We start from the raw sequence: 12,336 nt of genomic DNA on the forward strand, positions 1-12,336 counted from the left end.
GCGTAGATACACCCACACACCACATAAGAAGTTAGTAGTTGGTATATTTTTCAAGATATTTCGCTCACAAGGTTCAGACATATATATGGTGGCGGCCATCTTGGATTTTGATGTGGCGACCCAATTTTCAATAGCGTTCTTCCTTATGCCCAGATACACCCACACACCAGATTAGAAGTTGGTACTTCGCTTATTTTTCCAAGATATTCCACTCACAAGGTTCAGACATACATGACGGTGGCCATCTTGGATTTTGACGTGGCGACCCAATTTTCAATAGCGTTCTTCCTTATGCGTAGATACACACACACACCAGATTAGAAGTTGGTACTTCGCTTATTTTTCAAGATATTCAGCTCACAAGGTTCAGACATACATGGCGTCAGACATACATGGCGGTGGCCATCTTGGATTTTGACGTGGGTTGCACCCACACACCAAATTCGAATGTGGTCCTTCGCTTACGCACGCACGCACATGAAAACCATCGTCCCCCTTTCACTCCGCGGTGCGACGGGGGACAAAAAATGCAACAATAGCACAGTCGATGGAGTGATATCGCAAATCCCCGCACTTTCCACCTAAAGTGAAGGTGAAAGATGGCAAAAAATTCCACCAGGAATAAACCAATATCAACTTTAGAGTTAACAAAAATTCCCATTTTAAAGTTCCCACCCCCAAGTGCATGAACTGGGGGTCAAATCCAAAAAATCATTACCGAGTTCATGTATCCCCCAATGTTAATTACACATACAAAGTTTCATTTTAAAATATGTCTGAAATTGCATTTTTGGTATTTGACCTTTTGACCATTTTGTTGTTGTGTTTGTTGACCCCGACCACACCAAAAGTGATACTGCTGGCACACCTTCTTGCTATGTGATCATAACTTCCAAATTTAGTGAATTTCTGCACAACCATTTAGGAGACAGACAGACCCGATGACAATATACCCCAGTTTTTTTGTTTGTTTGTTTGTTTTTTTCCACAAAGTGTGGTGTTACGTGCTCCTCCCCAGACCCCGGTCACGGTGTACCTCCGAGCCCCAAGAGGAGTCACGGCAGAAAGATGTGTTATTCTGTATGCCAAGGATCAATGGTGAAACCACACCAATTCAACTGGACCAGACGGCATCAGCCCACGGGTCCTAAAATCCTGATCTGCCGCTCTATCTCACCCTCTCTCTGTTCTTTTCACCCTATCTTTTGCTCAAGGTCATCTGCCAGCATCCTGGAAATCAGCAAACATGACCGCTTTACACAAAAAAGGTGCAAAAACAGATCCTTTTAACTACAGACCAATCAGCCTGCTCCCAATTATCAGCAAAGTCATGGAATCCATCATTGCTTCGGATATGAAATCTTTCCTCTTCTCCAATGGCTTGATCTCTGATCATCAATTTGGATTCAGACCAGGTCACTCTCCTCTGGACATGCTGCTTCTCCTGTCTCAACAATGGATGGAGGTCCTCAATGCCAAACAGGAAATCAGAGCTGTCTCCCTTGACATATCACGTGCCTTCGATACGGTCTGGCACCCAGCTCTGCTCACCAAACTCTACTCCTATGGTATCCATGGAAATCTCCATGCATGGCTTGCGGACTTCCTCTCTGGTCGTAGTCAACGTGTGGCCCTGAATGGATTTCTCTCATCTCCCCTTCCTGTTCAGCTGGAGTTCCCCAAGGCAGTGTGCTGGGCCCTGTGCTTTTTCTGGTCTTCATCAATGATCTCTCCGACTCTCTGGAAAATCCTCTCTATCTCTTTGCTGATGACTCCACTCTCTGCCGCTCCATTCCTCTTCCCTCAGATCGGCAGTCTGCAGCCTCCTCACTCTCCGAAGACCTGGACAAAATCACAGACTGGTCAAACAAGTGGAACATGTCTTTCAATCCTGACAAATCTCACACTCTTACTATGTCTCTCCGAAAAGATCGACTGGACAACCCTCCCATCTACTTTCTCAACAATCCTCTCCAAGAAGTTCTGTCGCTCAAGCTTTTGGGTCTCACTATCTGCCATGATCTTTCTTGGGAAAACCACATTTCCAAGCTGGCCTGCAAAGCCAGTCGCCGACTGGGCATCCTCCGTCGTGCGAAGTCCTTCCTAGGCACACCTGAGCTCCTCACCACATACAAGGCTTTCATCCGCAGCTCAATGGAATACTGTTCTCCCCTATGGGCTGGTGCTCCTGCCTCACACCTAGCTCGGCTTCACGCTGTTGAAACCAAAGCTTTCAGAATCATTGGACTCTCCCACGATGAAGCTATCTCTGAGGGCCTTTCACTCACTCACCGCAGGCAGGTAGGTGGTTTTTCTGTCTTCTACCGACTCCTCTCCGGCCTTGCTCCCCCAGCTCTCTCTGTGCTCTGTCCCCCAAATATTCCTACAGGTCGCACAAGATCTGCCAGCAAGCCTCTGATGGTTAAACTGCCGAAATCTCGGCTCTCTGCTCACCTTCACTCCTTCATTCCTCTTTTCTCCCGCCTCTGGAACAAACTCCCACACTCCCTTCAATCCCACTCCTCCCTCCAGGTCTTTAAAACAGCTGTTCACCACCATCTCTTATCTTCCCCCATCCAAAACCTTGATCTTTTCTACCCCCACTAATTCACCCCAGATCCACCTTGTTTGTAATTCCAACTTCTTTCCTGGTAGTCCTGGCAGTGTCCATATGTTTTATGCCTCTCCCACCCCCATGCCTCCATGCCTCCCCCCCAAAGCCCTCTCCCTCCCACAGATCTCTCGATGTCTCTCGGTTCCTGCTCTCAAATGTTGTGTTTGTGTCCTTCCCCCTCTCTCCCCATCTTGTCTACCGCTCCCGATGTTATTTGTTTTATGTGTCGGTTTGTCGGTTATGTGTCGGTTTGTCGGTTTGTCTTTCTGTGTGATAAATGTTCGCTCTTTCACGAGCCTCGATCTTGTATTCAAAAAAAAAAAAAAAAAAAATTGTTACCAGCAAACAAGTATTGCATTAAAGTCACACAAGAATAACGGTACAGTAACAATATTAATCAAAAGTACAATCAATATATATCATTCCTCTGATGGTACCATCAGTTTCGTAATATATAACTCACTGTGCTCCAAGTGAGCGAAAAGAACATTCCCAATGTCTCTTTCCTGGCTTCAAGCCAAAGTTGATTCTGGCTTAAAGCCAAAGTCGATCCACTCCAGTGATCGTCCGTACAATGTCGTATCGAGACCAGAATCCCTTTGGGTTGACAGTTACACTGCCAAAGATGGGCGAAGGTGTCCTCGAGAAGCGACGGGGAAATCAACCCTTCAGGTATGGACGTTTGACGGCTCTCAATCGGCGAACCACAGATTTCCCATTCAAAAGCCACGTTACACACACACACACCAAATTAACGTCTGGATGCGGTGAGAATGGTTGAAGCGAAGTGAAAAACCTTGAGCGATGCGCAAAGCGCACGAGTCAGAATGGCCGGCGGCCCGTTCTCAAGGCGTAATGGCACTACGATGATTCTCCTCGGAATCAACCACAAAACCTGTCACGCAGGTTTATCTGCCACAGCGATGACAACTCTGTCGCAGGAATCCCTTTGTCGGGAAACCCCTAAGTTCACTCGTGACCCTCGTTCGCCAATCGTTCGCTCCAGACCTCGAAGCAGCTCGGCTTCTTGTCCGACTCACTCGCTCCGCCTTCTCTTCCTCCTCTTCCTCTTCGTCCGGTTCCGGTTTCATTTAAAACATTAACCTTTTTACCTTTTGAAAATAGTAATCTCTATTTCCCTCAAACGGCAACAATAAATAGTACATGGAATCAAAAATGTTTACAGTGGATGAAAACCACAACGGAAGTGACGAATCCGTAACAGTGGGGATAAACATTGATTGCAATTATCCATTTCTGAGTTTTTAAGAATTACCATCATAGGCAGTGCAGTTGCTCCCACAGCTTTGCAAAGGCGCCTCAGATCCCATTTTGAGTTCAGCCTGAAAGCCAAATAGCACGTTACATAAATGAAAAGCAAACCAATTCCGGCAAGTACACCTGGAAACAAATCGATTAGCAAGTCCTACAGCCTACAAATCGAGTTTAATTGACAACTTATGAAAAAAGAATCGACAAAGAATGAACGCTAAGCATCATCTGCGAAGGCTGAATTTACTAAAGGTGCTTAACGAGCATCTTGCCAACACATGCCAAACCCTTAAATGTTGACAAAACATATTTGAACACACACAACCAATTACCAGTTGAAATGGCAATAGGCTCGTGTTAAATAGCAAAGGGAGATTAGCATCCGTTTAGTTGTGCCCGATAAACAGCCGATTAGTCTGCGAAACCCCACCCATATCCCCAACATCCAATTGAAATGATGCACTTCCATAGAATCAAAGTGCTGCGGACAATTGTTAGAGTGGATTCAGTGGATTACTCCTAATCATAGGTCGATTCAGGTGATCTTGCGTGAGATTCAGACAATTAAATGTTTCCTTCGAGAGATCCCTCCATCCTTCCACCCATTCATCCCTCCTTCCTTCCTTCCACCCATCCATGCCTCCTTCCACCCATTCCATCACTGAAAAGACAATCTGTGAATGTGCACAATCTCTGTATCAAGCCAAGGTTCTCACATGTACAGTGCATTCAGAAAGTATTCAGACCCCTTCACTTTTTTCACATTTTGTTATGTTGCAGCCTTATGCTGAAATCGTTTATATTCATTTTTTCCCTCATCAATCTACACTCAATAACCCGTAATGACAAAGAGAAAACAAGATTTTAGAAAGTTTTGCAAATTTATTAAAAAGAAAAAACTGAAATATCATATTGACATAAGTATTCAGACCCTTTGCCATGACACTTGAAATTTAGCTCAGGTGCCTCCCATATCTCTTGATCATATTTGAGATGTTTCTACACCTTGATTGGAGTCCTCCTGTGGTAAATTCAATTGATTGGACATGATTTGGAAAGGCACACACCTGTCTATATAAGGTCTCACAGCTGACGATGCATATCAGAGCAAAAACCAAGCCATGAGGTCGAAGGAACTGCCTGCAGAGCTCAGAGACAGGCTTGTATCGGGGCACAGATCTGGGGAAGCCGACAAAAACATTTCTGCTGCATTGAAGGTTCCCAAGAGCACAGTGGCCTCCATAATTCTGAAAATGGAAGAAGTTTGGAACAACCAGGACTCTTCCTAGAGCTGGCCGCCCGGCCAAACTGAGCAATCGGGGGATAAGGGCCTTGGTAAGAGAGGAGACCAAGAACCCGATGGTCACTCTGGCTGAGCTCCAGAGATCCTGTGTGGAGATGGGAGAAACTTCCAGAAGGACAACCATCACTGCAACACACCACCGATCTGGGCTTTATGGCAGAGTGGCAAGACGGAAGCCTCTCCTCAGTGAAAGACACATGAAAGCCCGCTTGGAGTTTGCAAAAAGCACCTGAAGGACTCTCAGACTATGAGAAACAAGATTCTGTGATCTGATGAAACCAAGATTGAACTGTTTGGCTTCAGTCTGGCCACTCTGCCATAAAGCCCAGATCGGTGGGGTGTTGGTGATGGTTGTCTTTCTGGAAGTTTCTCCCATCTCCACACAGGATCTCTGGAGCTCAGCCAGAGTGACCATCGGGTTCTTGGTCACCTCTCTTACCAAGGCCCTTCTCCCACGATTGCTCAGTTTGGCCGGGCGGCCAGCTCTAGGAAGAGTCCTGGTTGTTCCAAACTTCTTCTATTTAAAAATTATGGAGGCCACTGTGCTCTTGGGAACCTTCAATGCAGCAGAAATTTTTTTGTAGGCTTCCCCAGATCTGTGCCTCGACACAATCCTGTCTCTGAGCTCTGCAGGCAGTTCCTTCAACCTCATGGCTTGATTTTTGCTCTGATATGCAGTCAGCTGAGACCTTATATAGACAGGCATGTGCCTTTCCAAATCATGTCCAATCAATTGAATTTACCACAGGTGGACTCCAATCAAGGTGTAGAAACATCTCAAAGATGATCAAGAGAAATGAGAAATGATCAAGATCAAGAGAAATTTAGCACCTGAGCTAAATTTCAAGTGTCATCGCAAAGGGTATGAATATTTATGTCAATGTGATATTTCAGTTTTTTCTTTTTAATAAATTTGCAAAACTTTCTAAAATCCTGTTTTCTCTTTGTCATTATGGGGTATTAAGTGCAGATTGATGAGGAGAAAAATGAATATAAACGATTTCAGCATAAGACTGCAACATAACAAAATGTGAAAAAAGTGAAGGGGTCTGAATACTTTCTGAATGCACTGTATGTAACATGTATTCTAGCTTGGTTGTCATTAAACTTCCACCATTCTTTGCAAATTGAAATGAAAGTTAAAGCCCCTCGTGCATATAGATACAAGAATATACAGACCGATGTAATATTTTACAAAACAAAGGTTATTCCGAAACATCATGACGCAAGCAACAAAACCCAGCCGCCATCTAGACTGGCAGAAAATTGCAAACAATGGAGCAAATATATTAGACTTGGATGGAGTTTCTGCAATTTTGAGAGTTCAGATGGAAAATCTAAAGGGACAATAATTGTAATAATGTGCCAAAGTGCCACCTGAAGGATGATCCATCTGCCATTTCAAGGGAGAAGGGGCACAGGAACTTTTTCTACATTTGAAGAAAAGACTGCCTAAATTAATGAAAGACTGCTGCCTTACTCAAGATTGACTTCTCACTTTTACCACTCTGACAGTGTGATACACATTTGCATGTACAAAGCTATTTTGACGAGAATTAACTGGTAAGAACATTGTCGTTGAAAACAAGATATTAACTGGAACGGCACTCAGTAGAGCGCATACCTTTGCCAGGCTGATCAGTTTACGTTTTGTAACCACTGATGGGCCGGATCTGGATCCAGACCCGAGCCAAAATCAAATCAGCTTCTCGTCAACGAACCAACTCATCCACCTCGTTTTGTCACAACTCATACACAACGTTTTGAAATATCATACCAAATATCGTGTTTGGTCAAATCTTTCAACGATGAAGAATCACTTGAAATATTAGAAAGTTGTCGTATTCGGATTAAAATTTTCACCAAAATCGAATCGATTCATCCTCATCACACACACACAACCTGCCCTGCCCACCAAATTCCATCTGAATCGGTCCACAACTTTTTGGGATATCCGGCACACAAACAGACAAGAGTGAAAACATAACCTCCATTCCCCTTCAGTGGGCAAAGGTAAAAATATGGCTAACTGTCATAATTATATAATTGGGTAGGGTGAAGAAATATTATTTTATTATGGCTCATTATTTCCTCGACTAATAAATATAGTGAAGTCGGTGAAGAAATATTTACCTACAACTTTTAAATTTTCCTATTATGGGCCATTTATTAAGTACACATGGTGGGATTTATACAACTTCACCCCATACCACACATATATGTCTATTGTCTCACAACCAACTGCACCCATAGTAAGTAATTTTATATTCCCTCATACTATCATCTTTTCTCCATTTCCTTCCTCTCCGACTGTTGATTTGATCTGAAGTGGAATTGGCTAAATAGTCGTTGCGTTTCCCTCACTGGTGAGTTCGATCGCTATGGCTGCTCGTGGCAGAAATATCTGCACCTGGTGAAAGTGTATAGGCATGGTTTCCCAACCAAAGGAAATGTTTCCATGCCTTTAGCAGCCTCGTCCTCTGCCAAGAGTAGGGACCACGTGTAATGTAAATAAATAGCCCTTTCAGCCTTTAGTTTATGAACCTAGAGATGGGCAATACTTAGCATGGACACTTAATAGATGAGCTGATTATTACCTCCACCCAGGGTGGATGGAGGTTATGTTTCCACCTCTGTGTGTCTGTCTGTGAGGTGGATATCACAAAAAGTTGTGGACCGATTCAGAAAACATTTGGTGAACAGGTTGGGTGTGTGAGAGGGATGAATCCGTTCGATTTTGGTGAAGATCCAAAACCGAATACCAGAACGTTTAAAGAGATTCTTCACCATTAAGAGATAGGCCCAATAAACGATATATAGCATGACATCTCAAAAAGGTTATGGATGGATTATGAGAATACATGATGGATGAGGTGGTGAGATGACAAGAACAAGCCAATTATATTTTGGTTAAGGTCCAGATGCAGATATGGCCTCTCAGTGAGATACAATAAATAAACTACTCAGCCCTGGCAGAGGTATGTGCTCTGCAGAATGCCGTTCTAGTTGAGAAATAGCTCACCTCAAGAAACAACATGAAGAAAAACAATGCATGTTCTGAACGAAAAGTTAGATTATCACTTAATATTAATAGCTATTGCTCACCTGACCACCATAAGGCCTTTTTTATTAGCAAAATGTATGGCCATGTCAGACACTTTGCCTCCAGACACCAAAACATTGGCTCCAGCAGCAACCAAATCAGAAAAAGTCGTATCCAGTTGACTTTCCTCACCACAGCTGAATGCCTTGAGCTCAGCTGCAGAGTTCAAGAGTACAGTGCCCTAATGAAGAGAGCAGTTGTTATTAACACCCAACTCACCAGTTACAGATAAATTATCTGTACAGATAATTTAAGTAAGTTGGTGTTTTGGAGCCTTTCTGGGAAAAACACACAAAGATGAACAGCGATGGAAAAGCAAATTCACCAGGGAGAAGGGCAGGGACAGCAGTTCAAAGGTAAGGTTTCGAAATGGATGGTAAAAATAATCATTTTTAATAACAAACAAAAGTTGCACCAACGTGCCTTGGTCTCTGTGTTGGCCAAGTCAATTGGACAAGAGAAAATGGCTATTTTGGCATCTGTGACTGCCCGGACTGTGGTCTCAACCTCTCGCTTGAATACAAGGCCTTGCACGACATCAGATTCGCCAAGGGAAGAGCCCTGTAGAGCAAGAATAATAGAGGTTTGAATAATAAGGCAAGTGCGACAAGGAAAAATAATAAAAAAAATAAACAGGGCCAGAATGGAGAAAAATAAAACTTGAAATTACAAAAAGGGTGAATGAAGGAAAGATCTGAACAAAAAAAGAAAGAAAAAAAGAAAGAAAAAAAGCAAAGAAAAAAAAATAGGAGAAGTGAAAAAAAGGTTTCAAAAAAAACAAACAGATCTCATGAGAAACAGTACCAGAATCTTTGTGATACAGATGTTGTCCACGTTGAAATGTCCCGAGCTCGTCAGAACAGACACTGCAGGGGAAGAACAATTAGAATGAGAGTTTGGAGGATTAAGTGACAACGTATGGACCACTAATTTAATACGAGATAAAGTTAGACTGGTAATGAAGAATGAAGACGAGAGAATGGGACCATCCAGAGATCAAGAAAATAGGGGAACAGGTTTTTGAAAAGATAGAAGAAAAGGTTGAGGATGATGGTCAGACTTTATAATTCCACATAAATAAAACTTGTCCAAAGTTACAAGATGTGGGAGGCAGTCATGGAAACATAGGTAAAAAGTAACCATGATCAGAAAAGTCTTTAACCTCTTACCGCAGGCCTGAGCAACAAGTCGAGAAAGCAGAGATTCATTCCCAGGCTGTTTTGAGCCAAGAACTGGTGACAGAATTCGGGCGACTTCAGCCTTATCTCTTTCATCGTTGAGCGAACATGACGACAAGGTGGGAAGGAGTTCAAGTGCTTTTTCGCAGGCTCGCTCAAAGCCAGAGACAACCTTTAGATAAACGATGAGGGTGGAGTCGTGAGAGAGGGAAGAGCAAATGTGATGAGGTCAAATAAAAATTTCATGTTGTTCATGCTGGAAAGCAAAAACAAACAAGAATATAAAATAGTACAGACAAACAAACAATGTAATAAAAACAAATCCACCAGGAAAGCATGTCAAACTTTCATGCGTCTCATGAACACCTCGGGGACGGAGAGTCCAGCATGCAGCAGCTCTGAAGCTTGAGCTAGCAAAGCCCCGCCGAAAATTATGACCAGATTAGTTCCATCTCCAATCTCTTGCTCCTGCATATTGCCAGCCATTACGAGAATGCGGGCTACAGGATGTTCAACCTTCAGGAACATAAAATACACTGATGAGGCAGCGCGAATGAAGGCATTGTAGAAAATAGAAACTGCACAGGTACAAGTTAAGTGGATAAAAGTTCACTTGGTTAATCACACTTGCGAGAAAGAGTTTGAAACCAAAAGGAGGCATCTCCATTGTACGAGTATTATTGGACACAGTCAGATTTCGTGGTTCAAAACAAACCGAGTTTTTCTGCATGAAACTACACGGCATGTAATGTGTATTGCGTTATCAAGAAATATATTTTGCTTAAATACATATATAACCGTCAAACTTGCTTAGTTGCCGGTAACTCACAAAACACAGAATTGACATTTACCCGATTTTGAAATCAAACTAATCATGCATTCCCTGTCAAGACTCAAATAGTCATGTTAATTTACTTCCACATCAACAAGCGTTACGCCTAGGTCCCCCGTCGGGGAAGTGATGTGAGTTGACAAAGTGTAAGTCGCAGAAAACATGCTACGATATGATATTTCGCTCACAAGGTTCAGACATACATGGGGGCGGCCATCTTGGATTTTGACGTGGCGACCCAATTTTATAGCGTTCTTCCTTATGCGTAGATACACCCACACACCAGATTAGAAGTTAGTAGTTCGTTTATTTTTCAAGATATTTCGTTCACAGGGTTCAGACATATATATGGTGGCGGCCATCTTCGATTTTGACATGGCGACCCAATTTTCAATAGGGTTCTTCCTTATACCGAGATACACCCACACGCCAGATTAGAAGTTGGGACTCCGCTTATTTTTCAAGATATTTCGCTCACAAGGTTCAGACATACATGGCGGCGGCCATCTTGGATTTTGACGTGGGTTGCACCCACACACCAAATTCGAATGCGGTCCTTCGCTTACGCATGCACGCATGCACGTACGGACACACGGACGGAGGGGAAAACCATAGTCCCCCTTCGCTCCGCGGTGCGACGGGGGACAATAAAAGAAATTTTGACTAAGATTCACGAGATCTTTTAGTTTATCTTTTAGTTTTACAAGTTTACATCACAAGATATTTTAGCTGCCAAGTATGGACTAACTAATCAACTCTGCTCAGGTAATGTTTGCCTTATTGGAGTTACAAACTAAAAATGAGTGAAGAATAAATCAATCATTTGGGTGAAAAGTTTACAGTAAAATTACTTTATATACAGTGCATTCAGAAAGTATTCAGACCCCTTCACTTTTTCACATGTTATGTTGCAGCCTTATGCTGAAATCGTTTAAATTCTTTTTTTCCCCTCATCAATCTATACTCAATACCCCATAATGACAAAGAGAAAACAGAATTTTAGAAAGTTTTGTAAATTTATTAAAAAGAAAAAACTGAAATATCACATTGACATAAGTATTCAGACCCTTTGCTATGACACTTGAAATTTAGCTCAGGTGCCTCCCATTTCTCTTGATCATCTTTGAGATGTTTCTACACCTTGATTGGAGTCCACCTGTGGTAAATTCAATTGATTGGACATGATTTGGAAAGGCACACACCTGTCTAAAAAATGTCTCACAGCTGACAATGCTTATCAGAGCAAACACCAAGCCATGAGGTCAAAGGAACTGCCTGCAAAGCTCAGAGACAGGATTTTGTCGAGGCACAGATCTGGGGAAGCCTACAAAAAAAAATTCTGCTGCATTGAAGGTTGCGAAGAGCACAGTAGCCTCCATAATTCTCAAATGGAAGAAGTTGGAACAACCACGACTCTTCCTCAAGCTGGCCACCCAGCCAAACTGAGCAATCGGGGGAGAAGGGTCTTGGTAAGAGAGGTGACCAAGAACCCGAGGGTCACTCTGGCTGAGCTCCAGAGATCCTGCGTGGAGATGGGAGAAACTTCCAGAAGGACAACCATCACTGCAACACATGACCGATCTGGGCTTTATGCCAGAGTGGCCAGACGGAAGCGAAGCCTCTCCTCGTTGAAAGACAATGAAAGCCCACAGAATCTTGTTTCTCAGTCTGAGTCCTTTAGATGCTTTTTTGCAAACTCCAAGCGGGCTTTCATGTGTCTTTCTCTGAGGAGAGGCTTCCGTCTGGCCACTCTGCCATAAAGCCCAGATCGGTGGAGTGTTGCAGTAATGGTTGTTCTTCTGGAAGTTTCTCCCATCTCCACACAGGATCTCAGCCAGAGTGACCCTCGGGTTCTTGGTCACCTCTCTTACCAAGGCCCTTCTCCCCCGATTGCTCAGTTTGGCCGGGCGGCCAGCTCAAGGAAGAGTTCTGGTTGTTCCAAACTTCTTCCATTTAAGAATTATGGAGGCCACTGTGCTCTTGGGAACCCTCAATGCAGCAGAATTTTTTTTGTCGGCTTCCCCAGATCTGTGC

At 43.3% G+C, this 12,336-nt stretch overlaps 1 protein-coding gene across 2 annotated transcripts in view; it reads right to left on the reverse strand.

The window, feature by feature from the left end:
- The window catches only part of CCT8 (chaperonin containing TCP1 subunit 8), a 42,574-nt gene that overhangs the window by 17,875 nt on the left and 12,363 nt on the right, over positions 1-12,336 (reverse strand). For both annotated transcript variants that reach the window (XM_078772208.1, XM_078772207.1), the window contains exons 4-9: positions 9,837-9,986; positions 9,462-9,642; positions 9,097-9,158; positions 8,716-8,853; positions 8,295-8,473; positions 3,891-3,957 (exon numbers count right to left, since the gene is read on the reverse strand). In XM_078772208.1, the coding sequence (XP_078628334.1) occupies positions 3,891-3,957; positions 8,295-8,473; positions 8,716-8,853; positions 9,097-9,158; positions 9,462-9,642; positions 9,837-9,986 (777 nt within the window). The remainder of the gene's footprint in view (positions 1-3,890; positions 3,958-8,294; positions 8,474-8,715; positions 8,854-9,096; positions 9,159-9,461; positions 9,643-9,836; positions 9,987-12,336) is intronic.

Source organism: Myxine glutinosa, chromosome 2, assembly GCF_964187855.1.
Source record: "Myxine glutinosa chromosome 2, kmMyxGlut1.1, whole genome shotgun sequence".
NCBI lineage: Eukaryota > Metazoa > Chordata > Myxini > Myxiniformes > Myxinidae > Myxine > Myxine glutinosa.